The sequence below is a fragment of the Falco punctatus genome, assembly GCF_963210335.1.
Source record: "Falco punctatus genome assembly, chromosome: 8".
Classification (NCBI taxonomy): Eukaryota; Metazoa; Chordata; class Aves; order Falconiformes; family Falconidae; genus Falco; species Falco punctatus.
In genome coordinates, this window is record NC_137588.1 from 46,888,219 (window position 1) to 46,915,629 (window position 27,411).

Sequence of the window (27,411 nt, forward strand, 5' to 3'; positions counted from 1 at the left end):
AAATGCAACCGGAGCCTCCAAAATGAAAGTTTAAAAAAAATAAAACCAACCAAAAAATTTAAAAAAAAATATTTAAAAAGATGCCATAATCCTTACAGGCAAGTGCAGGCTGAGAGCAGTGAATACATCGCTGGGCGAGGAGAGGGGGCAGGTCAGTGGCTTCACGCTAGCGGAGTGCAGTCCCCCACCGCCGCCCTGACATGGGAGCGATCCGGCCGGCGAGCTCCGCTCCGCTCCGCGCCGTTCCGCGCCGCTCCGCGCCGCCGAGAAGTTGTGGTACCGCCCGCTTTGCCTCCTCCGAGTGACTCGCTTAGGCATCAGCTCTCCTCTCCCCCTGTCTCTCCTCCTCCTCCTCCTCTCCCTCTCTCTCTCTCCGCCTTTGGGGGGATGAAGGTGCTTATTGTCAGTAACTTCCGATCATCAGCCAGTGCCCCCCCGCCGCCCCCCGGGCCGGCCCTGCCAGGCGGAGAGAGCCTCTCCGCGGCCCCGCGCCCGCACAGCGCCGCCGCGCCCCGCTCCGCGCCCCGCTGCGCTCCGCTCGGCGCGGTGGCATGGCGCTGCGCGGGGCGCGGGCGGGAGGCGGGACCCGGGGCCCGCCCGGGCGGCCCCGCGGGGCTGGCACCGCCTGCGCGGGTGGCGCACCGCCTGCGCGGATAGCGCACCGCCTGCGCGGCGCGCCCAGGAGGGCAGGGGCGGCGCGGAAAGTATGTTTTTTTTAGGAAAATAATGTATTAAAAAAAAAGGGGGGGGGGGGCGAGCGAGGCCGCGCCGCTCCGGTCCCCTCCACGGCTCGCCCGAAACACGAAGGGGTCCCCCCGCGCCCTGACACGCGTGAGCCGCGGCCGGTCCCGCACCGCGCTGGGCTCCGGGGGGCGGCGGGGCCCGGCGCTCTCTTACCTCCGGGCGCGTCCCGGCCCCGGCGAGCCCCGGGCGGGCGGCAGCGGGGCCCCGGCGCGGCCCCCCGAGTACCGGGCACCCGCCGCCGGGGCCGGGACGAGCCGCGCCCGCCGGGGCCATGAGCCCGGCCCGGTGCCGCGGCGGTGCCCGGCGGGGCTGCCCGGCGCTCCGGCACGCTTCGCCTGCCCTCCAGCGGCCGCGCCGCGCCCCGCACCGCCGGCCGGCTCCCGCAGCCCGGGGGGCGCCGAACGGCTTCCCCCTCCTCGGGTTGCTGCGGTTTGGTGCTGGGGTGGGTTTTTTTTTTAGCTAAAGAAAAAAAAAATCGCACGCTGAGAGCGTGCGGTAACTCTTTCCCGGTCTCTGCAAGCTCGTTTATAGCAGACAAAATGCCAGGAACCGTTAACCTCCACGTACAGCCTAACTCCGAAGAGAGCCTAATGTCAGTTAACACCTTATTAAGTGAGAACATAACCATAGCTCATAACTCGGAGCTTTCCAAACTCTCCACTCGAGTACCAGTGCACGCCGGCACGGCACGTTGGGCCCTGCTGCTCCCGCATCTGGGGGACCAGAGTGCTCATCCCCCCTGTTCTCAGCCACAAACCAGGCAGCATCCTCCATCCCTGGAGTTCCTTGCTGGGGACAGCTCAGACACAAATCACACTGGTTTTCAGCCCACAGTTTCAGGCCCAAGAGGCACAGAATACGTTACCATTTGAAAACAGTGATAAAGCAAATTCTTAGAAACCCCCCAGCGCCAGCACGCATATGGGACATATGCAATGGACTTCCCACTTCTGCTCTTAGGGATCCAGATGTAAAAAACAAAAAAAAAACCCAAACCCAAAAAAACCACAACCCAAACTGCTACCAATTACTAACACCACCAACACCAGTGGCAGCACACGTCCCTGTCCCTGTGGTCCCGTGGCACCTCGCCACAGCTGGAGGCTGTTTCCAAGGATGGCCAAGATCATCAGAGCCACCCTCCCAAGACCCACAGGTTGAGCTCCCCAGGGTGCCCCATGCAGAAACAGTACAGACAGAATCTGGCAATTCACAGGATGAGAGCATTTAGCTTAGATGTGAAAATATTTAATATATTCCTAATCATCATCAAAGAGTCTTTTCCTCAAAGCAGTTTGGGTGGGGAGGAACCCAGCCTATGCTGCCTTGTGCCGTCAGGTGCTGCTCAGTCACCCAAGAGCAAGGCACCCCACGGCATGGGATCAAGCCCAGTGTTTCCATGAACATCAGCCCATCACCCCGCTAAGCCCAGCACCTGCTGCCCAAGGAGACCCTGCCCAGCACACACAGCAGCTACGCAGAGCCAGAAGGCAATAATTCCTCTCTAACACCTGATTGTGGTCACCTGCAAGCATGAGCTTTGATTGCTCCTTCTCGACTGTCCTGACCACCAAAACTCAAAGCAATCAGAGAATTAATTGGAACTGTCTCAGAGACAGCCCTGGGGCAGGAGTCTGGCCCCAGTGGGTTTCTTTGGCCCTCCGTTAGGTAATTTTTTTCCCTTTAGCTCTTCTAGGTGCAAATGCAAGGCTGTAAAATCAATCTGCCCTAAATCCAAGGGGGAAGATAGCAGAGGGCGGCTGTGGGAAGCCTGCATGGTCCCTCTACTCAGCGGAGCTCCAGAAAAGGCCACCAAGACTCCCACTGATGGCTGGTGCACCACAGACCGCACCAGACCAAGGATGTCATCCTCAGCTGAAACCAGATTTCTGCAGCTCCACCAAGAGCCCATGTCACATTTCTCTCTTCCCAACCCCAGAATCACCCTTGAGGAAGCAGGGTCCACGCAGAAAATGGGTACCTGGAACTCAGTCCCCACCCTTACCGTGACAATGCCAGGGTGCTGCACTGTTACCAGGAGGCATTAGGTTCATCCTGCCAACCCTCAGAGCTGAGCCTTTCATACCACTGACATTCTGTGCCAGTTTAAAGCATTGCATTTTCCTCCTTCGACAAGAGTGGAAAACACTCAGCAACCAGAATATGGAAGTCAGGACTTCTGGGTGAGGTTTTCAAATCCAAAGCATCCTACGCATGACCTGCCCCCTCTCCCGCAGGAGCAGAGCTTTCCACACACCAAGTGCATCAGCTGCTTTACAGTACCAATGTGTGGGTTGGCCTTGAGGACCTCAGGGTCTTTAAGTAGGATGATGGCTTACACAGTATCTAAAGGAAAGTTCATGCTTTTCTACTGCATGCCTTCATAAGACCAGTTTGACATGGAAAAGCCATTGGTGATGCACTGGGGAAGGGATGGAAGTCCCTACGGTGGCCACGAGCACCCATCCCACCACTTTGGGGCTTTGCAGCATGGCAGCCCCATCACCTGCCAGTGAGAAAATCCTCCATAGACAGTGACTGATGGTGTTGCCCAACACCCAAGCCAGCCCAGGGCTGGTGTGCCCAGATAGAAGCAGCATGGCTAGAAAAGTCATTTGTGAAGCAGCTAATATTTATAATTTCAATTCCCCCAAGAGCATGGAAACAGAGCAGCTACAGCAGAGCTACAAGCTACACATGGAAAAACCTGTCACAGGTGATGCTGGCCCAGCTGACACACAGTGTGCCAGCAGCACGGCCGTCTCCCACCACTGCATCCCAGCTGGAGCTTCAGCTGCCAAAGGGACCGGATCCATACAAAGCAAAAGGCACCCAGACACCTCAAAGAGTGGGAACTGCCAGGGCAACACCTGGGGGGTGCTTTAAAGAGGGCACTTGGGTTTTCTCTTTTCAGTTATGAAAACATTTCATTTGCAATCACACACGAGTTCTTTATTTAAACTAGATCCATGTTTTGTGCATCAGTAGTCTGACAAAGCCCTTTAATCTTTAAAATCCCAATAGGTACCTGAAGAATAATAGCAATATCAAGTGGATCTCAGACTACCAGCCTCGAAGAACACAGCTGAACACAGAAAACAGATGAGGCCGCTCACGTGTATCTGTGGAAAAATAAAAGTATCACTTAGCTGCACATTGTTACAATATGTGTATGTATATATACGATATTAAGAGCTCTGCACCCACGCCTATTGCTCCACTGCTGAAGGTTGCGATTTGATCCAATTCCCCACACAAACCCAGCCAGCACAGCCAGTGCCCACTGGAAAACGAACACCTTTATTTTAAGCTGTTTATTTTTCACAGGGCATACTCAGGGTGCCAAGGCTGGTGTTCCTAAGAGCCCGATGCTCACAGCACTACATCAAGCAAGACGCGGGCCAGGTAGGGTCCCTGCGCTGTGGGGCACTCCCCGAGATCTCCCAGGGTTACTGCCTTTCACTCACCCATGCAAATGCCTGAATTAAGACTATGTCCTACAGTGCCTCGGTGGCTTATTGGATTAGCGACTGCTCTTCAGCAGCTCAAATCAAAGTCTGAGCAGCATGACCTTTCACTTGCAGGGCTGTGAAGGTGCCCCCAGTGAAATGAGTTTCCCTTGCCCTGCTCCAGTGGTCCATATCACCCAACGAGCAGACATTTCACAGAGCATGAAACCCATTCAATGGGGCCAAGGACTTAGCAGCATGCTTGAGTGGGAAGCCTGCCCACCCACTGGACACTCCTTTGGAATGTGAATGAGAAGCCGGCAGCACATGCCAGCACAGGATCCGGCCCCGCTGCACCTGGCATACTGTGCCACTGGAGCCCTTTCTCCTTTACATCCAAGATGTAAAGGAGAAAGAAAAAAAACAGGCTGACGTTTTGCAAAGACCAAGTTCAGCTCTGCATCGCAGCACTGCCACTGGCGAACAAACCTGTGCGCTGCTTGCTCCTGGCATCTTCTGCATCCCCAGCCTCGGGCTGTTTCAATAAGCACTTCTTCCTGAAAAGCAGCTTGAAGAGGATTTCTACATTTTAAACCTTCAGTAAAAGGAAAGGCAACTTTTAGAAGGGCTGTGGCACATATTCTCTCTTTATTCAGTTTACGCACAAAAAGGCAACTTTATCCCAAGGTAAGAAGAGATTTTAGAAACACTTCTGCCACATAGCCTGGAGAGGCAGGGAGGGAGGGGATGCGGATGCTTTGCAGTTACTGCCACTTGGCAGAACTGCCACCTCAAAACAACCCTGAACTGGTACCCGAGAGGACAGGACTTCAGCTTTCGCACCATGATATTCAGCCACAACCTCGTGAAAGAAACATGGTGAGGAGCAAACAGGACTCTGATTCCGCCAGCCACAAAGTACCAGGCTAAAGCCCTGATTCAAAGCACTGGAAGAAAAGAGAGAGAGATAAAAATAAAAGTTGCATGAAAATTCTGCAAAGCAATTTGCAAGTCGTCAGCGTGCGAGGTGCCAGCAGGGCCAACAGAGAAGAGAGGGTAAGGCCATGCAAAAGGTTAACAAGCAAAGCCACAGTTTCTACATGAAAATGCATCCCCTGTGCCAGCCCTACAAGCACCTGCGTGGGAAGGGTGCTTAGCGTGGGGCAGGTCACAGCAGCCAGGAGCAGAGGTGCACAGCCTTGGTGGCTTTCCAGAGCCCTCTTCAGCCGCTAGCCTGGCTAATGCACCCTGCGGTGCTTCCCCCACATCTACAGGCAGTGGCTCCATCCTCCTGCTCAGCGCAGCTGGAACACAAGAAGAGCAGGGCAATCAGGGATGTGGTGTTTAGCAATTCTGGTGCTTTGCAGCCGTGGCTGGTCCCCAGCATCTTGCTTCACCGCAGGCCATCAGACAGCAGCTGCAAGGCTGGGAAGCTGCTGGGTGCCGCTGCTCAGCCCCTGAAGCTCCCAGATTTCGCTGCATACCAACAGGCACAGGGAAAGCTCACTTATCAGCTAACCACAGATGGAATTTAGGTTTTAGCATGCTGAAGTTTCTCCCTGGACGTAAACAAACCACGCGCAGAAGAACAACAGCAACCCAAACCATACATCGTCAGCTTTTACACCAGGTTTTCACCAAGCTCCGAGACAGATGAAGAGCCAGGGAGATCAGCACAGAGCCAGTGCGTATCTGCAGCCACTCTGCTGCTTGCCCGGACTTTGAAAACACATGGAGGCCTAGGGAATGAACCGAAATGGGGAACAAAGGTGTAAATAAAGCGAAAGCAGAAATGCTGAATTCCCACAACGAGCATTTTAAACACTAATTCTGGACACGCATAACAGAGTTTTCCTTCACTGCACTAAAAAAACAACTCGAAGCAGTGCTGGGTGCCTTCTGCTGACCGAGTTTTTAGCTTGTGACTGTTGAGCTGTGCTTTATAAGCCCCACAAATCAGCCACCAGCCTGGAACACATGAACTGCACCATGCCATGCCAGCCAGTGGGGATGGCAACGAGAATTAGAGGCATTAATCCTGCAAATACAGAAGCATCGATCCCCTGTGGTGACCAGGAGCTGGGTGGGCTAGGGTTTAGGTCAAGAGGCCTGAAGACTGGCACTATTAAGATGCAGGTGTGGCATGACCCCATCTTTTTAATACGAAGTATTTGCTATTTCATAGCCACTGGGCAGCCCAGCTGGACAGAGGTGAAAGGTCTCTGGAGCCCGAATGAAGACAGCACATCCATTAGTCAGCATTAAGGAGAGAATACGTGCGAGGGGTGATGTGAAGTCCCAGCTCTGCTGGAGTTTGCCCTGCCATTACCAGGGGAGGCCTCTTCTGGCCTCCAGGAACCCTCGCCTTGAAGAACGATTACTGAAAAAGCACATAATGCATGCCAAATATAAGCAAGCACAAAATACCAGAATAATGGGATAATATGAATAAGAAATACAAATAATAGGGTATCATTCTGTACCATGAATACATCCACCTGGGACAGCCTTCTGTAGACTGGAAGGGGAGGGAGCTGGCGCAGAGCAGAGCACCAAGACCTGGGAGGATGGAGGTGGCCTGAAAACCCCAAAAGCCGCTGCCAGCCAGCCCAGCATTGCAGGCAGGCTGTCCCAGCTCCAGAGAGAGCAGGGATGCTCCCAAGGGCTTCTGCAGCCAACGGTCCTCGCTGGACTTCTTGGGAACGGGGGCAAGAGAAGCACCTCTTCCAGCTCTAGACCACATGCATGTCTCACAGCCCCACGCAAAGGGAGAACCCAGCATGCTACAACCCTTTCTCTGATGTCTGTCATTACTTTGTAAGAAAAAAACCCAACAAACTAAAAAAGTCTTATTCAGCAGTCAGGACTTCAGGGTTTGCAAAGGTTTTTCTCCACTGAAACACCTCCCAGATTTCAATGGGATTTGGGAACTGAAACCCCAGATGCCACCAAAAGCTCCAGCACGCTTGTTAAACAAACCTCAGTGTTTTATCAGCAGAGGAATGAGGAAAACAAAATCACTGAAAATGACAGACATCTCAAGCTAAAGGAGAGACTCATAGGCCAGTTCAATACGCTGTTCTCCTGGGTAGCCCACCTCCAGTGCTTGCCCCCACCCCACCGTCCCCCAGCCTGGCCACCCCTGCTCTGGTGTCCTGCCTGTCCCACAAAGAGAAGCTGCCCATGGGCTTTCCTTGGCCCCACCACCCAGGAGCATTCCAGCTCCCCTCTGAAAGCATGTGGCAGCTGCTCAAATGATTCTGAAGGGAGGCAGCACAGGCAAACCTCTGCAAGCAACCCTACACAAACCAGTAGGAAATTCCACTTTCCAGCCTTTGCAGTGCATTAAATCCTAGGGCTTGGCTTCTTGGATTTATATTCCTCCATGGTTTCGTTTTTCAAAAAAATAAAAAAAATAAAAATCACAAGCTGTTAAGCTTCAAAACTTAGTATTTCCTTAACTTGGAGATTTTCAGCTCGACAGCTCTTAAACATAAACCTCTTTGACTGAAGTCTCCTGAATTAAGCTGTCTCCAGCAAGTCACCATCTCAACCCCCATCTGTGGAGCCTCCTTCTCTCTGGGATGACCGATCCCTTTTCCAGCCACTGCTATGGGCTCCGGCACTGCCCCGGCTGCTATCTCACAGGCAGGACCTCACATGGAGGCTGCATGACCACACGTGTCCCCACAGCTGGCACATGCCACCCCAGGGCAGCTCAGGGCCGATGCACACACAGCTGCAGGTGCTGAACAACTGGTGATGTCCTGGACCTCTCTATACCCCACGTCACTGTTCTTGGTGATGGCACAACCCAATAAACAACTTGGAGCAACCTCAGAGCAACTTTAGGCAGGCCTGGAGACAGACACAGGACAGCTCTTTCTGAAAACAGCGCCAAGAAAAGTGTGTTTTACTAATCCTTTTGAAGAGGACCTGTAGGCTACACCTCACTTCAGAGCAAGGACTCCAAAAATGTAGCAGATGGATGGCTCATTTTCTTGGCTGTTTACACAAAAATATATCCAAACGTGGCCTTTTTCTGGAAAAATCAACGTCACAGGCCAGTGAAGAGGAATCTCTGGAAGTCCCATTCTGCTGGGGCATGCCCAAGCACCTCACACCCCTGCAGGCAGGTAGGGCTGAAGGCTCCATCCATGTGGAGGCACACGGCAGGGCAGCGCTGAGCTGTTCTCATCACCATGCTTCACCGTGACTGAAAGGAGGGCACCTGTCTCTGTTGTGCTCTTGGTGACACTTTGCCACACAACACAGAAGGGTGGATGGATTCATGCAGGAGCACCATGTCTGCACTTGTGTTCAAAAGATTTTTCTGGAGACTGAGAGCACGAGACTGACGATGGAAAGACAGTGCTGCTTGCAGCAGCAACAGATAGAAAAGACTGGAGGAGGAACTGATAAGGATTAGAAAACAGAGAGGAGAAGCCTGAGGAGCAGTGATGGACCCAGTTAGCAAGGAGAAGGCTGTGCAAAGATGTAGAAGTGGGAATGAGTTGTAACGTACTATGCAGAACCATAAAGATGGAGGGAACAAGCAGAACCACCTCTCCTTAGTTTGAGACCCTAAAAACGAAGCCAAGATCGCCCAATCTCCCAGTCCTTCTGTGGTCTCCGGAGATCACGAGGGTTGGGTCCCCTTCATTATGGTGATCCCATGATACATTATTGCCTTTAGCTATGGGCGGGGGGGTGGGGGGTCATTTACTTAAAATCTATTTTTCCATGTGGACAATTTGAAGGAAATTCTACTTAGAAGTATGGGAAAGAGTTAAGGGGCAGGGAAGAATGTCCTAAAGGCCAGAGGTGGCCTTATTACTAAACTGAAGGCATTCTCTATTAGCTGCAGCAGCCCACTGTTCACAGCACCCACACATAGGTGTGGTATTTACATACAGGCAACAGCTACAACAGCAGGTACTTTGGGAGGCAACACTCAAAGCAACTCTGGGATAACATATACTGCCCCAACATAGCATGACCTGCGTCACTAGAAGCCTCTCATCGAGGATGCTCTTGGGAAAATATCCCAATTGCAAGCTGTGGGACAAATAAAGGACTAATGGGAAAAAGTTACACAAAGCAGGCACGGATAAAGGTGGTTACAGCAGTGAAAAGCCAAGTACCTCAACAAGCTACAATATGCCTTCAACTCTCCCTGCAATTATTTCACATTTAAAAAAAAAAATGCAAAAACCTCAGGCTTAATTTGAAAATAGCTTTGAGAATTTATATCCTCACTCAAGAGGAACTTATTTTCTCTTAAATACCAGGTAAGTGAACGGAATTGGATGGGGCTCAGCAGGCTTAGGGCCCCAGCAATTAGCTGAAGGGATCTCGAGTAAGACTGCAGGAGCCTTTGACAAAATTGCCTTCGGTTTACAAAAAAGACTGTTTCTAGTACCAGCATTAACCAAACACTAAGTCTAAGATGAACCAATTGTGTTCCGAGTGGCCTGATCACATCCCCTTGTCCCCTCCTTTTGCCACCTGCTGCTCAGGTATGCCATTTTCCATCCCCTGGCCTGGGCCAGGCTCTGGGCAGCAGCACATCGCTGCCGGCACAGCCGCCTCCGAAGCCACAGGTGCTGTTAGAGGACTCCTGCCGAGCATCCCAGTGGGTCTCTGTTTTTCTCATTCTCACTTTTGATCCTCAGCCGCCACCTTCTTGTTTTTTGATTCACTGCCCTTTATTGTTTTTCGTTTTCTCCTTTTCCTTTCCTATCCTTTTCCTAAAAAGGCTCTTCTGGCTTGGTTCAGAGAGCTGATAGAAGTGGGAGAAGAAAGTTTCTGAAGTAAAGGGCAGAGCAAAAGTCAGCCCCATACAAGTGACCACAAGCCATGCATGCATACAGTTACAGGAGTCCAGTGGTCTCCACGGAATGCATATATCATCTTAATTAACATTTAATACATTTGATTGATTTGGTCCAAATTCGGCGTGGTTTAAAATCCACTCGCCTAACACAACCCAACAGCCAGCCATTGAAGAGCTGATCCAACACGACACACAGAATTGCTCCCAAAGGCATAAATGCAGATAAAAAACCAACAGCAGCAGAAAGCAGGGGACTCCCTCCGCTGTCTGCAAAGGCAAGGCTGAGTCAGGCCCTTCCAGACACACCCCGAGGTTCTGTACCGCATCTCCTGTGCCCCATCACGAAGCTCAGCTCTCCCCGTTCAGATTAGGAGAGCCAGAACTCAGACAAAGCAACTCCTAATAAATACCAGATCGCAAAACCTCCAAACCTCACTCAACACAACCAGTTGCACTTGCTGCCGCTTGCCAGGACCTACTGCCCATTAGCCAAGGCCAGGGAATGAAGGTGCTCCATCGAACGCCTGCTCCAAACCACCCAATTCATTTGCAGCTTTTTCTATGACATTTTGTAAGTAGGATCCAGGCTTTTAATTCCCCTTTGGGAAAACGGCAAGAGAAATAAGAAATGTGCTTGTTCCACAGGGAAAGAGGGAAGGAAAAGCCGGGAGTTTGGCTGCTAGTCAGTAATGGCACACTGGAAGGAAGATGGGACATAGCTTGGGGTATCTGGGTACGATTACTGGAGAAGGAGAGGGCAGAGAGCATGTTCCAGCATGAACTTAGCCCCTGAGGGACTGTCTGGGTGGCAAGAAGCCCAGAACCGCCACCCATCCTGGCCCTGTTTTCCATTACCTCAGCCCACACACACTCCCTTCCACCCTCCCGCCACCCATGCTCTGGTTGTTCCTCTCCAAAGGCTGCAACAATTGCTGAGCACAGGCAAAATAACAGAGCCCCATACTCAGCGCAGTGCTTGGGGTCTGAGGCACCATTCTGGCAGCCTACTTTGATTCACAGGGCCAAACAGAACTCCAGAGACAGCCCCAAGGTGGCCACAAGCAGTTTTCTTGACCACCCTAAGGAATAAGGCACAGACCAAGACCTCCTGAACCTGGAAAAGGGTTTTGTACTGCAGGACAGTATCCTTCTCATCACCTCCTCTGAAATCAGATGCTCAGAAGCACCAGACTTGGAGACAAAGCAGATCCGTACAGAGCAGCTGTACCCACAGCCACCACCGTGCAGCACAGGACAGCGCTGCTGCACAGCCTGCATGGCCCTGCACAGCCGCGTGGCCTCTCCCTTGTCCCATGCAGGGGACCACCACCAGCTACCCTCTCCTTGTAAGGAAGGAAACACTCATGGGAGGAAGCGATGCATGGAAAAAGCAACGAACAGAAGGGTCCTCCAACAGGTAGGGCAGCAGGGGGAGAAATTTGTGGGAAAAGGAGAGGTCAAGGGACAGCCACCTTGAGAGGCATTTTACCACGCCATAAAGGAAAGACGAGTTTCCCCATGGAAGGTCAAATTTGCACCAAAGCGTGACTATGTACCTCCATGCTCTCAAACAAGCCATCCTCAAGGAGCGGGATCACACCGGCTTACAACCCTCAACATTGCCGTCAAAACATCACAGCTTTGCTCTTTGCTGCGATCGTGCCATTACCACCGTGGTAAAAACATGCTTCAACTCTGCGGTCAAGAACAGTACTTCAACAACCCACATCTGGTATTTGGTATCTTCAACAGGTATTTTCACATCTGAACTTAAACTAAGGTGTGTTTTTTTAATTCAACCTCTAAGGCTCTGTTCATAGTGGAAGAACTGGCAGCTGCACCTGAAAATCCCGGAGGATATGGCTGCAGAGCCCAGCAGCCCCACGGCGGCATCGGATGGCCAGTCCCAACAGGAGCGAAGCCTCTGGAGCCGTGACTGGGAGGAAGAGGAAGAGGCAGGCGCTGTTCTGGGAGGGATGCGGTGGATCACCACGCAGCAGATACTCACGCTGACCACTTCTCACAGCTAGAGCTGGTTAAGAATGTCAACTGGCAGTTAACAGTGAACAGCTAACGGGGGCCAAGTACAGTTGTTTTTATGCCAGGATGCAAATGCCTCAAAGATGCTCAATTGCAGCCCGACAGATTTGAGTGGCATCATACCTTGGCTACAGGACAGGGATACATTTTCCTTTAGAACGGCCCAGACAGGCTCCATCTTCCCCCTGCAACCCTTGTGCAGAGCACAGCTGCTCCCCACGGATCTGCCTTGGTCAGTGACCTATAGACAGACAACACCCTGGCTTTTCTTAAAGTTTAACACTCAGAATATTTTATTGGCTGGATAGCCTCTTACTGAAATTACTGTACAATTTTCACTTGTTTCAGCCAAAATTGAGGGCAATTTTGCTTAAATAAGCCTGTCTGTGCCATTAGGTCTATTTCACCAGGGAAATTTGCTCTCACTTGTGCATATGACATCATCTATTGACATAACCCCACCGAAACCATTTTAAACCCTTATACTCTGCCATTTCACATGCTGCAATTATACTCAAGTTTAAATGAATCTTTGACGCTAGCCTTGCACAGTGTTTCATTTCTCTACCATGCACTTTGCTTGGCTTTGCATTTCCAAAAAAAAGTATTTGCTTCCGGAGGCTTGCATTCATTTCCACCATGCCCAGAATCTCAACTAAAGAAAACTAAGGTTTTTGTAATTGCAAACCTTAAAAATATTTCCAGCAACAATTTTACAAACCAGATTATACATTCTCCTTCTAGAACAACCTGGAAAAAGAACACCCGATAAAAAAAAAAAAAGAGACCCCCATGCCCAATTAGGACAACCCAATAGAAGATTTTACCATGTCTTGTGAAGGTAACCGCTGTAGGACCCAACTGTGCAAGTCCTTCAAGTGGAAAAAACCTCAACCAGCTAAAGCTTGCTTTAATGCCCTTCTGTTCTCAAATACGACTTTTCTGCTGTGAAAAACACTGGTCAGTTGCATTAATGCTCACACATTGCAAGGATTAAATCAAAGTTTAATAGTTACCATACAACTGCTTAAATATTTTCTTAAGTATTCTTTCATCTTTATACCATTACTGCAGTTACTACACATAGACATAGCATTCAAGCATTTGAAGTGATACAGCATTTAAACAAGAGCCTTGAGGAAGAGTTCAGTGCCAGCCATGACATCCATGCTTTCCCCGCCCCCCCTTCACCTTAAAAAACCCTTATACCTTGGCATTTCTACTTTTTATGACAACCAAGAACGGTCCAAGTATTTGTTTCAACTCTGCCTCATAGCATCATTGGTAGGCCATAATCAAGAAAGACTGAAGGAACCGAGACAGGACCACCTGCCCATCTGAGCTTTTGGGATTTGCTGGAGATTAGTTCCTCATCATTCCCAGGAATTTCTCCACTGGCACTGATCTCCCTCAGTGAGCTCTCTAGGCACACCCTACAGCATTCAAGCTAATTCTCTTCTCCACAAAACCCTCACAGGAGTCATTACGTGAGACAACCTCAGAGACTGCAGCCCCTCAGAGGAACACCACAGCCAGCAATTCCCAAATCCAAAGTATTACATTTTACAACCAGAGTCACAAGCCCTACAAACTCAGTTGTTAGAGGGAAACCATAAACCAATGAGCAACGAAGCTGGTCAGAAATTGAGATGCAGGAAAGGCTGTTTTAGGCAATTATGTAATTAGTGGTCACTTCCAGACAAGAATAAAGCCCTGCTTACCACTTAGTCTCATTTATATTGTCAGCTTTAAAACCAACTCCAATTCTATGAGCTTTACAGCTACTGAGCAGATGACTGGTGAGAAGACTATCTGATTTGTACTTGGTAAAAGAGAAGTAGCTACAATATTTAGCAGTAGCTTCTATGAGAACTTTAAAGCCTTGTTATCTTCTGGGTTCAGTATGCCAACTACCCCCAACCCATAAAAAAAAGAAACGATAGTACTTTATTAAAATACTAAATTTTATTTTTTTTCCACGTACATTTAGTCTCCCCACCATTTCCATTTGTCTGACCACCACCACCACCACCATGCCTTATCAAAACATTCCATACATACTTAAAATGAAGCTGAGGGTGGAGTCCCGTCTTTAAAAACTAAACAGGCATTTTGGACAACACATTCTTGGCAAGGTAATCTGGATGACATTTATCAGACACAGTAGGGAAAGCTCTTTCAGCATTTGTAAAAAGGACAGCCAAATAATGGTTACAGAAATAAGACTGCAGATTTTAATGAACTGTTTAAACTGTTTTCTTTTCTTACAGAGTCTGTCTCCACTGCCAGAGAGCTTGAATGACCTGGAAGTGTACACAAAAAGTTAGAAATTGAAATCCATTTTTCTAATTATTTCCAGTTTACTACCTCCACTTACTCCACAAAATACTGACGTTAAATTACAACAAAAATGCATTTCTTTCAGAGAAAATAAAGTTCAAAGCAAGACATCAGACCCTTCTGCTAGAAGACTGTTATTCCCTGTAAGTCACAATAGTAAGAATTCAGTGAAGGTAAGCTAGAGGATGGGTGTGGACCAGCTAGGCAAATATTGGCTGAACTCTGCCTACCCTGGCTCATGTCAGACCAACTCCAGTAGCTGAGGCTAACTGCTTTTAAACATTCTTTCAAGAACCTATCAATTTGTCTATCAGACAAGTTTACTCTGAACCACTGAGGGAAGTAGGAAAGTGTAAGGAATTCTGTCACTGGAAGAAAGTTTTTACTTACAGGAATTTTGATAGGGAAATCTAAGACACATTTTAGCCTAGCATATGTTGAGTAATAACTAATTCAGAAACTTGCTTCCTGATACCACCACCTTTTGGCTTCCCCTCTTACAAGAGTTCAGTTGACTTTGGGAGAAAACGTAGCAAGAATGCCATAATCTCAATCACAAAACAGTTCCCCCGCCCAGACACCCTCCCCAACAAAAGGCTGAACAGCAGACTGGCCTAGGTGGCCAAATTCAGCAGCAAGGAAAACCACAGCTCATTTCCTTAGCCAATATGGTGCCAAAAGGAAAATTCTGTGGGTTTAGTAAGCAAGAGATAATTTACCAACCATATAAAAGCTGGAAAAATGTAATAAAATATTAGCTTTCCCATCTTAGCCAACTAAACCCCTAAAACTGTTCCCATTTATTTGATTTGAAGTATTGTTCGTGGTTTGTAACCCTTTGAAACAGTCCAAGGCTTGTAAAGATTAAGAAGTGGAAAAGAATCCCTAAGGCAGGTTATAAAAGTTTTTGGACTTTATTGAGTTCCAATAAATTCAGTTACCTTCTGGTCCTCCGTCCTGAAGCAATTCTTAACATAGTTGGCAAATTTGGGTTCCAGCTTCGGAAGGGAAGAACCCTATTTTGAAAAAAAGCAAGCTTTAGTGTATGCAGGTCATTTAATGATTCCAATAAGCAACTCATGAAGCTTAAATCCCTTGCAACACACACGGAATTTTACTGTACTCACCTTGCAACATCCCAAACCAATCTGCTTTAATTTTTTCAATTTTGCTTTCTACAGTACCCAGATATTTCTGACAGATTAGTGCCCACACACTAAAATGCCTGTACAAGCATCTTCGTTCATGCTCAGAAAACCTAATAGCAACCATTCATCACTTCAAATAACCTTGCCTGTAGTCAACGTTCATATGCTATCCAACTAAACTAGAACTAATTCCGCATCTACGGATTCCTACTACAGCACTCAACTTGAGACATTACTATCCTTCACAGGTAGGTTTTAGACTTCAGCTCTGTAAAGCAAAAAATTTAAGTGACCTCCCGCCTACCCTTCAAACATCAGCTCCAAGAATTTAAAGAACCACTCTAGAAACATTTGTTTCCATCTCTGAAATGTACATACTCAAATGTACAAAGCAGATTCAGTAATAATTAATGAACATGGTTTATCTTCATGCCTCTTCCCATCTCCAGGCAAAATAATACAGCACACCATTTTGAGAAACATTGATTTACTTTCACATGCCCAGTGAATAGTGTTTTTCCCATTTTTCAGGTTTATCAGTTGAAATATACCTAGCCAACTGCGATAGTACACTTAGCAGCTACTTGGCACACTGCAGAGACAGCAATTTTCCGTTCAAAGTAAACAAAGCTACATTAGGAAGATCTGAAACTGCAATAGTGCAAGCAAAACGCTTGGATTCAGACAATTTTTTAGTTTTGTATTCTGTCAAGTACTGATGCTTTTCTATTGGCTTGCTGACATCTACCTACTACATAATACAGCAGTTCCCTCTAAAAATTTAATAAAATGAGGGTTTTTCAAAGCTGCTAACTTGCTGGCTGTCAGCTAGAAGTGCTATTGTATATGGCAACACACAAACCTTTCGCCTAACTAAGATATGCTTTCACACCATCTCTGAAAACATTAAATTAAGCCCCCCACTATTGCTTCTACGTATTTGTGCTGACACAGCATTTCCAAGTGAAAACACTCTTCAACAGAAAAGTTGCCGGTTATCTGGTCTGCATGCTTCCCTCCATAGGGACATCTGTCTACTGTGAGTAGCTCAGCCACTTCTGCTTACACTGCAGAAAACACTAATCGTAGCTCCTGAGTCATGCAAAAACCCACCCCAGCATCCACTAGATCCAAGAGGTTAGTTTGACCTAGCAGAATGATACCATCCGTCACTGTCAGGTTCACAATTTAGGGATATGTATTTCAATCTCGATCACAATCTGTCATTGCTCACCCCGCATCCACTCTATACTGAAACACTTTTTGTCTTGCTTTTGCACTCCTGGGATGAAACCACCTCAAAACATCCTAATTCTTCGGATTACTTAACTGCCACTGTAAGGGGGGGAGGTTTATAAGCTCAGACCAAACGAAAAACCAACTCACCCAAAAAAACCATGGAATTCTTCAGAGCACTGACATAAGCCAAAAACAAAGTCTCCCAATAAATAATCTGGTTCAGTCACAAACGATCTGTAAGCACACCCCTGAGCTAGTGAAGTAAAACCAGAACTACTATAGTCTAGATGTCGGGTCCTCACTACAATCTATTCTCCCATACAGGTGCATACTCAAGTGCACCCATAGCTACCACACCGGTTCCAAACTTGGTTAAGGGGGGAAAAGTATGGCTACTACCTGCTACACTTTTACCTAACCAGCCTATAATTAAAATGCAATTTCATTTTAATATGTAAACAGCAGCTAAAAAGAACACTCATATGCATAGCCATGAAGTGGTAGTCAAAGCTACTAACAACCAGAAATGACTGCCCTGTGACCTTCAAAAGATGAAACATCTGTTGAGAGACTCAATCCCAGATACCCAGTTCAGAAAGCAAATGCTTTCAGGTCTTTATTGATTCATTAATACATCACAAGGACCTATCTCCCCCTTCTGGAAGTTATAAAGCTTTACAAGCATCTGGCTACGAGTCAGATACTGCTTTAAAACCAAGTTATTCCAAGCATGTGAGGAACTCTGCTTTACTCTAGGCTGCCTAAAATAAAATGTATGTGCTAGTTAAGACACCTTTAGAATAAGTATCACCCAAGGTTCGTTGCTTTGTTGTGGGGTTCGGGTTTTGGTTTTCTGTTGTGTTGGTTTGGTTGGGGTTTTTCAAATTTTAGTTTGAAACAGTTCACTAAGAAATACCAAATTACTAATCACCAGTACTGGAAGAATACAAAAACAAAGCATTTTTGCTTTGCAGAAAATACAGAGCCTTCTTTCTCTCCCCCAAAAGTTTTCATTTCTCTGACCTTCAACATCACCATATTCTGATAACAGCACAGCCATCAGTGACAAGTAACCACTTCTTAAAAACACACAATTCTTCTGATTGGTTTAAGTGTGAAAATCTGAGAACCTGAAGTTCCTGAAAACTCACCTTATCTATGGACGCTTGCATTTTTGCTTTAATCTCCTCTAACGACAGAGGGACTTTTGGTGTTTTTGGAGTTAGGGATTTATCCTTCTTGGAATCTGGAGTCTGAAAATTATTTGTTTCATTAGAAACTTGTACATAAATAAAGCTACTTTATAATGTATAACGTATACAAGATCAAGTTTTCTAAAACCAAGAATGTTCAAAAATCTACTGTAGAATTTATACAGAATAAATGAACTAGCTATCACAGACACTTCAGTTAGTTTTCAAAGTCACAGAAGTTAATCTGTGCTTCCAACACATTCCTCAGAGACAAGGGTAAGAATAATATTTAAGTTTGGGGTTATTACAGTTAGCATAGCTAGTAGCATTGTATGCTTCTGGGCAGGTACCTACACAGCACTTTCCCAACAGAAATGAAACAAAAAATATCCCAAACATGCAGTGATTTAGAGTTTACTCCACAACTGCAGCCATATTCGATCATGCTTTAAGATGATCTTAGCTGGTGTGGTCACAGCTTAATCACTGAAGAGTTTCACAGGGGAACACAACGCAATGAACTGTATCCCCAAGCATGCTTCGTATTAAGATTGAAAAACCTAACTTAATGGTTAGTACATTACTTAAAGTTACCACTGGGCAAGAAAGTTAGCTCCCACACTAGAATAAACATTTGTTTTACTCATTTGTCTTCACTCACTTTTGATTTAGATGCTGGTGTGGACGGCTTAGAGTCTTTTCCATTTTGCTTTGCTTTCTGCATATTTTTTCCTGAAGCCTCACGGACAGGCTGAAAAGAATGCATTAAGTTCATTTGCCATGAAAAAAACAGTAAACATTAAGTCTTCAGTAATTTTTAATGAGCGTAAGTGAAAAATACGTACTATTTAACCTCAAAAAGGCATTTTCACTGCCCATGCAATACAATCAGCATCCATTATTTAAGCAAAAAGCATACAGACTACAGGAACTCAAATGAAAAACTACTGGTGTAGCACAATACATAACATAACCAAAACAAAGTTTTGTTATGATGCCAGACAACTATGTGGGACCTCCACTACATTTTCCTTACATATTACATCTTTATATATTACCATGCAGACTTTTGGGGCAGACCTTGCCTAAAGACTAATTCTAGACAGCACTACAATTCCAAGATGAGATTCAGTGCTACCTGGTTTGTTGTAACACAACCATTACCTCTTTTGTTTGGCATTTCATACAGAAACACCATCTGGGATGTGCATGGGCAATACCACATGTGCATTGAGGAAGTGGATTCTTACATTCCTATATAAATCAAGAGACCATTTCGTTCAGCCACACTAGATGTGATTAGATGGCAGGAAATCTGCAGTTCAGCTTGTCTTTACCAGGCCTTAAATTATTGTGCACTATCACCTATAGAAATCCATTTGGACAGAGCAGCATATAACAAAGTAAAACATTAAATACTTGTTTCTAAACAGCAAATACGAACACATAGATTCAAGCCCAAGAATGCAAGTTCAATAAAACTACCTTCTACCTCTGCAGTTGCCAAGTTGTCTTACCGTTCATTTACCACCAGATGGCACTCACGGGCTGATGTAAATTCACATTCAAGCCCCTGGGCTGCCTGAAGGGAACACCTTCTCCAGTGGGCTCACATATTTAGATCCCTTTTTTATTCAAAGTTAGGTTACTAAGACCTTATTCACAGCATGCATGACTAAGTGAAATTGCAAAGCATAACCCGCACCTTTGAGCGAGATTGTTTGCTACCCAATACTGCACATGTGCATATACACGCTGTTGAAGAACCCAGCCATCCCTCTGCAGCAATGTAAATAAAGCATGGACTCGATGCACACACTGAAGTGTTTTGATGTCCTACCACAATTTCTTTATACAGACCAAGCTGAATCAAAAGCATCCCTTTCACACACTCCAAACAGCTGTGCTTAAACTCAGTTTCGGGGATTATCTGACTAATTACTGTCATCCTTTTATTGATATCATCCATTATAAAACAAAACACTGCAAACACCTCAATTAGCTTCTGCGTTACCATAAATGCAGAGTTCAAACCTAAAAAAGCTACAGCTTATGCAAACACAGCTTCCCCCCACCCCGGGCTCTAGGGGTCTTCACGAGAATCCTCAAAGATGATTCTATCAGGACAGGTAATTAACACCTGTTAGCAAGAGGCATTAGCACTTGCTCCCTTTGCCAGAATAAACTTAGCTGCAGACACTATGCCCACCTGGTGTTATCGCTCACTTCCTTTCAAGTTCATTGAACAGGCTGTTTAATCACAGGTGAAGAGGGTCACAGTGTGTTTATATATATCTATGCCACTTACTTTCTTCACTGGTGTTTTCATTTCTTCCTCATCTTCCTCCAAGTCATCCTCATCACTACAATTAGAAAGTTAGTCACTCCTCATAACTCAAAATTCATACAGCTTTACCCACATTAGGAATTAATCCTCCACCTCCTTCCCAATAAAATGTTTTATTCATGAAGGAAGCAAGTAACCTTTCCAAGTCTACCTTATACCCACCTTTTAGTGTTTGGCCAAATACTACCATTAAAACAGTTAAACACACTCCTTTCTGTTTTAATACTGAAGGTGTGTAACTTCAGATTTCTACTAATACAGAAATTCTGAATTTATTAAGTTAATGAATTACATTAAATGAAGTTTTATAACCTAGTATAACATATTTGAGTAACGGTAATTTAGGTTGCATTGTGGAGATAAACGAGATAATTCTGCTTTTATTTGTAGCAAAGATAAAAAAGGAGCTTGCTCACTTAAGATTCAGTTATGTCACACAATTCATATTCTGAAACAGTTAACCCTGTATTTCAAAATTCAGTATCAATACATACTCATCGTCATCCTCATCATCTTCATCATCCTCATCATCCTCTTCTGCTAATTTTGCTTTTTTCTTTAAAAAAAAAATATCAAGTATGTTACACATCAATACCATTTTGTCCTAATAAACAGCAACCTTGATCCAAAACAATGTCGCATAATGATTACAAGACTGTCTTCCATCAATTTAACTAAAACCCAAGAAGTTACAGCTGCCAATTCAAAAGCCATTGACAAATTTACAGCATACTCGGAGCATATGAACCTTTCCTCTACACTACAGAGCTTTAATCAACATTTCAGTTCTTGCAGTACATGCTGATGTTTTTACCAGAATCTGCACACTCGGTTACTGCAGTGGACAAAACTTCCACATAAAAGTTGCCTCCATATTAGCCCCTCCAGCAAAGGTTTGGTAACTATCTGTACTTAGCTAAGCTTCTGTAATTTAGTACTTGTCAAGACCCAAGAACAAAATAATCCTTCTCAACATATATCAATCAACAGACCACGTATTAAGTGAGTCACAGCAAGCCATCTAAATGCTTACTCCTAGAAGCAGCAGTGATACCAAACCAAAAGAAAATTCTGCAGATAAGGTGATTAGAAGTATATATACCTGTGGTGTTTTAGCTCCTCCCCCACTTGCTGGTCTCTTTGTGGAAGTGTTCACAATTTTTGCATCATCCTCCTCATCATCTGATTCTGGTTCTTCCTCTAATGCTGACGAAATGATGGCAACGTGTAAAAAAAAACCCACCTCATTCAACAGTTAAAGCAAGACTGCTAGTAAGAAACAAACGGAAGAGTATCACCCACAACTAAACAGGCATGGTCTCACTGAGGTGCTGGATGGATAGGAGGAAGCTTCTTACTACCAATCTAACCACTGAGACCAGAAACTTTTTCTGGATGAGTGTATGCAGGCACTACAGTGAAACCCAAAATGGGTGAATAATCATCCATATGCTGCCTGTAGTGGTCCTCACAGAAAGAAGCCATAGGAAGTCAAGAATAAAGTTTACTTTATTTCTAAGACGACACATTTTAACAGAACTTCTAAAGAGATGAAGATCAGTTTCAAAGAGAATTCTACATTCACAGAATCAGAGTCGTTTGGAAGGGACCTTAAAGATAATCTCATTCCAACACCTCTGCTCAAATTGCAGTGCTGACAAACATGCCCCTTATCTATACAAGACAAGAGCCAAGAAAAGGAATACAAGAATTTCTCTGAAGTCCTTTGTCCCACTAGTTACCTCATGCCTCTGAGGACAGTGAATTAAAACAATCACAGGGTCTTTATTAGAAAAAGTACTGCTTGAGACACCAGATAAATCACTCAAGTTCTGCTGGTGCTGACGGGTAGCAAGATCAGACTTGTAACCAGAGCAATACATACCTACGAGATGTTGACCACTAACGTAAACAGGCCCCGAACCGCATTTCAACCTCAAGACCACGGGTGGTGTGATCTCAAAGCCACCTAATGAAACCTAAGGAAAAAAGCATTGTTATTTATTCAAATATTGCAGGTAAAGTGTGCTTAACACACAATCCATTCAAATGAAACCAAGAGCAGCAATGTGTAGACTCCAAGGCTATTACAGTTAGTGACTCCCAGTTTCTACCTGACAGAATATTCCAGAAGTGTCAAGTCAAGGTCAATAAGCCACAACAGGGTTTACTATGCTCTCGTTGCTTATCATAATTAAAGCACAAGTTTCAAAGCCAGACCAATCCACATTTGTTTTCTGCTCCTCTTGGCAGCAATTCCAGTTTGAACATTATCCATCACACCTGCCGCCAGCATTGTGCAGTTCCACTTGTACAACATCAGCAACACCGATTCAAATTACATTCCAGATGGCAGGAATGACAAGGGTGCCCTTAAATCAAGAAAGGGTAGCAGTCATCTTTAGAATGTCTTAAGAGCTTGGGATGTGCAGAAAAACTTCATTTTTCTCATCCCAGTCTCAAAGAAAGTAACATAGGCTATAGGTGCATCTGCTTGCAAGCGCACACATTTATATATGTAGAGATGACACACGTAATTACTACCACTTAAGAAAATGCATAATTTGAACAGAAGTCTATCATCTCTATGACTACAGTTAAGTCTACTAGGCACAAAAAAACGTATTCATATTTAGCTTGTATTTACTATACATGCCAAAACTGACACTCGTCTGAACAGACGACTGTGCTAGTTTCGCCAAATTCAGTCAACTAAAGCCTTTTCTAACTAGTCTTTATCATCTGAGACCCAATTCACAGGAGATTTTTCCAAGTTCCTGTACTTACCGTAGGCTGCACTGACATTTTCAGAGATGCCAGTACTACTTTAGTCGGGTTGCCTTCATAGTCCAATGCTTCTGCTTCTACAACATGTAGTTCATCTTTGGCTCCAGCGCCTAAAGTAACCTGTGAAGAACAGTGCACATTCTGAGAATCTTCACAAATATTCTGAAGTCTTTAAAACTCCACTCACTGTCCTGCATCTCTCAAGACTGAAGTCTGTAATTCTGACTGCTAATGACAGAGCTGCACGCCTGCCCAAGCCAATATCCCTTTTCCCCATGACACCAGTGTCCTGGTGCAAGGTACAACTCAAGGCATGTTTTGATGAGAGTGAAAAGACCTTTTGCTCCTTGGATTACCATACTGAAATGAGTCAGTGCCAAGTCCAGTCGGCACTGATGCTGGCCAAGGGAAGAACTATAAACACATGCGTAGAGCAAGGGAAACAGCTTCCACTGCTGCTACACAATCACAGCCCGTCCTTCCCCTTCCTGCCATGTTTCATCTGCCAATTGCTTCACCTTGTCACACTGCACACTTTTTGATTATTTGACATTCAATAAAGAGTCAAGTCTTAACAACTCCTCCATTCAGTACAGTCATTTATGCATATGCCTTCTGCATTAACGCACCAAGGTCTGAGGGCTGCTGTCCCAGAGCATTTCACAACTCAAGTGCTGGGATTTCTTTCAGTGAATACAAGCCTGGCACTTTCTGAAGACTCAAAAATCATAGCTGCAGGGAGGCAAATGAGTGACAGACACATGACAGGCCTGAAATTCCAGTTCTCTGAACCTTTGGCATCTGAGTCAGGATTACTTGCAAGAGCCATGAAAACCAAGAATCCCTTGAAGGAGTACAATTATTCCTGAGACCAGTGATCAAAGCTCTCTGCTTCCTTTCCCAATGCCCACAAACAAAGATTTCCACCTTCCACAGAAGATGTAGATGTAAACACTTCAGGCAGAGATATACAACTTCAGTTTCCATTCTTCAAGAGCTGAGTTTTAGGCAGGCTGTAATGATGCAGACCAGATGTATCAGTCTGAAGGCTGAGAAATAGGTTATAGGATTCACCACTCCTGAAAAGTTTTCTTACTGTAAATTTAAAGAAGTGAAATTGCTGCTCTGATCTCACCTCTCAGAGGTTAGCAACACCACTGAATCATTCAGGCAGTGGGACTACCCAACCAGCACAAGAACTTAAGTGCATGCCCTCTACCCCATTACTCCTGTCATTTGCACCAGCTCAAGCAATACTATGGCACTTCCTATCAATTTACTTACAAAATGTCTGGCAAGTGTCCATTCATGTGCCTTAATTTCTACACTGAAGGAACACACACTGGTAATAAATAGGTAATGAAGCAGGAACCATCTCTATACCCTCAGCTATCTTTAATAAGGAATCTGCAGAAGCTCTCATGCCACTTTCTGCCTCTCAACATGCATCAATCTGCCTCCCCTTTCACTTTCATCTCCTTCTGTACCTCATACCCAAGCCCATCACCACATTTGTATCTTAACTGACATGCGCCAGTTAACCTTTTATACATCTAGTCTTTTATCAGGTGCACAGACCAGTCACCAGATACTTGCTACCTTCACACTTTATCTTTCATCAATTCCCTCCTCCACTTGGCCAAGGTATTTCCAGTTTGTCATGTTATTTTAACCTCCATTTCTCCTGTGTATCATCTTTTGTCTTAAAAAAGACAGGTTATTGACTTTTTACCCCACAAGCCTAAAAAGTAAGTACTAGTATGCAACCAATCTGCTGCTGTCCCCCATGAAGAGTGCTCAGCATCAGAAGAGATGCTACAGGTAGTTTTCCAATAACAGGATCTTTAGATAAAGCCCTACAATTCAAGTATCCCTCAGTGGGTCATTTCATCTGCATGACATTCAGCTATGAGAACTACCTGCACGAACTCATCCTATACATACTTTACTGCTAGTCTTCCCTCAAAAGAAATTCTAATTAAGAACAAATTAGTCACTGTCAAGTGCAACCTGTAATTTTCATAATGTGCAAGGACTGAAGACACGTGATTCATAAAACTGTAATGCCTATATTAAAGTGCTATAAGTATCACTGTGAATAGGTTTGGAAAGCATTACTATGCAAGTCTCCAGAAGGAAGAAATTCTGCTATAGGAAGTAATACACAATTATGACTCTCTTGTTTCCAGGCCTCATTAAGGTGTCTCTTTTTATTCAAATAAACACAGTAATAAACTATAAAGTAGAGGGATGCTACAACTCTTCCATTTCCTTGCCTGTAAAGCTGGGGCATATTCTGCTAACTAAAAAGTAACATGCTCAGCCCAGAAAAAATGCCTTTAAATACTGTGCCTTGCTTGTGTGCCAGCAGGAAGATCTAAGGACACTTTTAAGAACTCAGTGTACAAACCCTGATTTCCAGGAGTATCCTGCTCAGTGACAAGTCTGTTAGATTAATTATCTGAATGAAAGCCAGCACTTCCCAGTTACATCCTTAGAGAGAGTGACACCAAAGACAATAAATGAAAACATACACACACACAGAGAACCATTTAGTTTTAGTATTTGCTACTTATGGAAAAAAACAAAAAGCACTGGAATGATGTTTGGGGAATATATGGAACACCTTTTCAAAATAAAAAAAAAGTTTATAATACAGTGTACTAGAATATGCCCATGTAGGATTCTCATAAATCTTACCCTCCTTTGGTGCTCCTGCAGCATCTGACCTATTGCATTGCAAATGTCAGCATGTATATCCTGGTCTTTAATTTCAATAAAAATTTGTTAAGCTTCTGTGCATTAATTTTTAAACTGTGCCTCGCATTGCTTGTTGTAAACAATGAAACATCAGTTAATATCTCAAACTCTTTTTTTCAACACAGCAAATATTTCAAGTGACACTGTATGCTCCACTCAGTAAGAGAAGTTTATTATTTTAACAGATTCACATAAAATCCTACACCGTTAAAGAAACAAGTTTAAGGAAATAAACATACACCTTAAATCTCGCTTCTCAAAACATCGCGCTACTTAAAAAAGAAAAACTTAAAAACCAAACAATACTTGCCGTTCTCAGAGATAACTGATGCTCGTTTTCTTCATCGTCTACTTTGAACTGATACTCCTTATCTGCTTTAAGCTCGCAGCCTGTGAAAAGACCATTTAATTACTCGACTACCGTTTTACCAAGATGCAGGTATTCGCTAACCACTTATTATTTTACAACTTGCTGTTTCAAGGCTCTGTACTCGCATACAAAACGGCCCAGGGGTGCTGCGGGCACACGAGCGAGGCAACACGTGGGGCGGGGAAAATCCCCGGCGAGCCCGCGGCCTAGTGCCGACCACGCCGCTGCCAGCGCGGCCCGCCCGCTCCGAGACCATCCAGGCGCGCGGCGGCCTCCGCGCTGCCCGGGGGCACACCACCTCCCGGGACTCCGGCAGCACTGGCGGGCGGGCGGGCCTGCCCTGGGGCTGCCGCTAGGCCAGGACGGCGCGGCCCCGCCGCCCCCACGTGTCCCAGCTCCCGCCGCCCGCCACGTGCTCGGCGGCCGCCGTCGGGCCGGGGCTGAGGCCTCGCCGCGTCCTTAGGAACGGGCGGGGAGAACAAAAGCGGCCGGGCCGGGACGCGCCGCGCCGCCGCCACGTGCGAGCCGCGCGCCACGTGTGGGGCGCGCGCGGCCGCTTAGGCCGCGCGCCCCCTCACGAGCCGGGCCTCCCCGCTCTCCTCCCCTCCCCGCCGCCCCGCGGCGCGCAGGCCGGCACCGTGCCGCGGGCTCCACCGCCGCGGGGCCCACCGCCCTGCCCCAAGGCCTCAGGATGCCGGGGGGGGGGGGGGGGGGGGGGGGCGGGCGGAACCGGGAGCGCGGCACAAGCGCGGTGCTGGGACAGCGGCGGCTCGTTACCGAAGAGGAAGGTCTGGGGGCGCAGGGGGCCCATGCTCTCCATGTCCATGGCGCTGTCCTCCATCTTCTCGGCCTGCGGGCGCGCTGAATGGGTGGCTGCAGCGCTGCGGGCGGACGCGCACTAAAGGAAGGGGCGTACCCGCCCCCTCCCAGATATAGCCCGCGCGCTCTCGCGAGACCCGCGCGGCGGCCACGCCCCCTCAGCCCGCCGCCACGCCCCCGCGCATGCGCAGCCCCGCCCGCCGAGGGCCACCGCCGTCGTGAAATGGAGGCGGCGGGGGCGGGCTGCGCGGGTTGGCGTGTGCGTGGCTGGTGCTCCCGCCGCACAGGCGCGGGCTAGCCGGCGGCATAGGGGGAAGGGGTGGCCAGTGCCGCCCGGGC

At 46.5% G+C, this 27,411-nt stretch overlaps 2 protein-coding genes across 2 annotated transcripts in view; both read right to left on the minus strand.

Annotated features, from left to right (window-relative positions):
• FGF18 (fibroblast growth factor 18) overlaps positions 1-13,872 on the minus strand; it is a 98,690-nt gene extending 84,818 nt beyond the window's left edge. The window contains exon 1 of the mRNA XM_080399988.1: positions 97-13,872. Within this exon, the coding sequence (XP_080256114.1) occupies positions 97-128 (32 nt within the window). The 5' untranslated portion in view covers positions 129-13,872. The remainder of the gene's footprint in view (positions 1-96) is intronic.
• Positions 13,873-14,012: 140 nt separating this feature from the next.
• Positions 14,013-27,188, minus strand: NPM1 (nucleophosmin 1). The gene is made up of 11 exons (XM_080399992.1): positions 27,031-27,188; positions 26,194-26,273; positions 23,124-23,243; positions 22,222-22,315; positions 21,439-21,542; positions 20,831-20,892; positions 20,298-20,352; positions 18,651-18,740; positions 17,948-18,049; positions 15,351-15,425; positions 14,013-14,372 (listed from the first exon to the last, which is right to left on the minus strand). The coding sequence occupies exons 1-11, from the start codon at positions 27,092-27,094 to the stop codon at positions 14,334-14,336; spliced, it is 885 nt and encodes a 294-aa protein (XP_080256118.1). The 5' UTR covers positions 27,095-27,188; the 3' UTR covers positions 14,013-14,333.
• Positions 27,189-27,411: the final 223 nt, after the last annotated feature.

Excerpts from the sequence above, each read along its gene's own strand:
- NPM1 (XM_080399992.1), bottom strand. The coding sequence starts at position 27,094 with ATGGAGGACAGCGCCATGGACATGGAGAGCATGGGCCCCCTGCGCCCC. Across the intron at positions 18,050-18,650 it reads CACCAGCATCTAAATCAAAA|ACTCCAGATTCCAAGAAGGA; the intron begins GTGAGTGAAGAC and ends AATAATTTTCAG. Across the intron at positions 14,373-15,350 it reads TCAGGACGGAGGACCAGAAG|GTCATTCAAGCTCTCTGGCA; the intron begins GTAACTGAATTT and ends GTACACTTCCAG.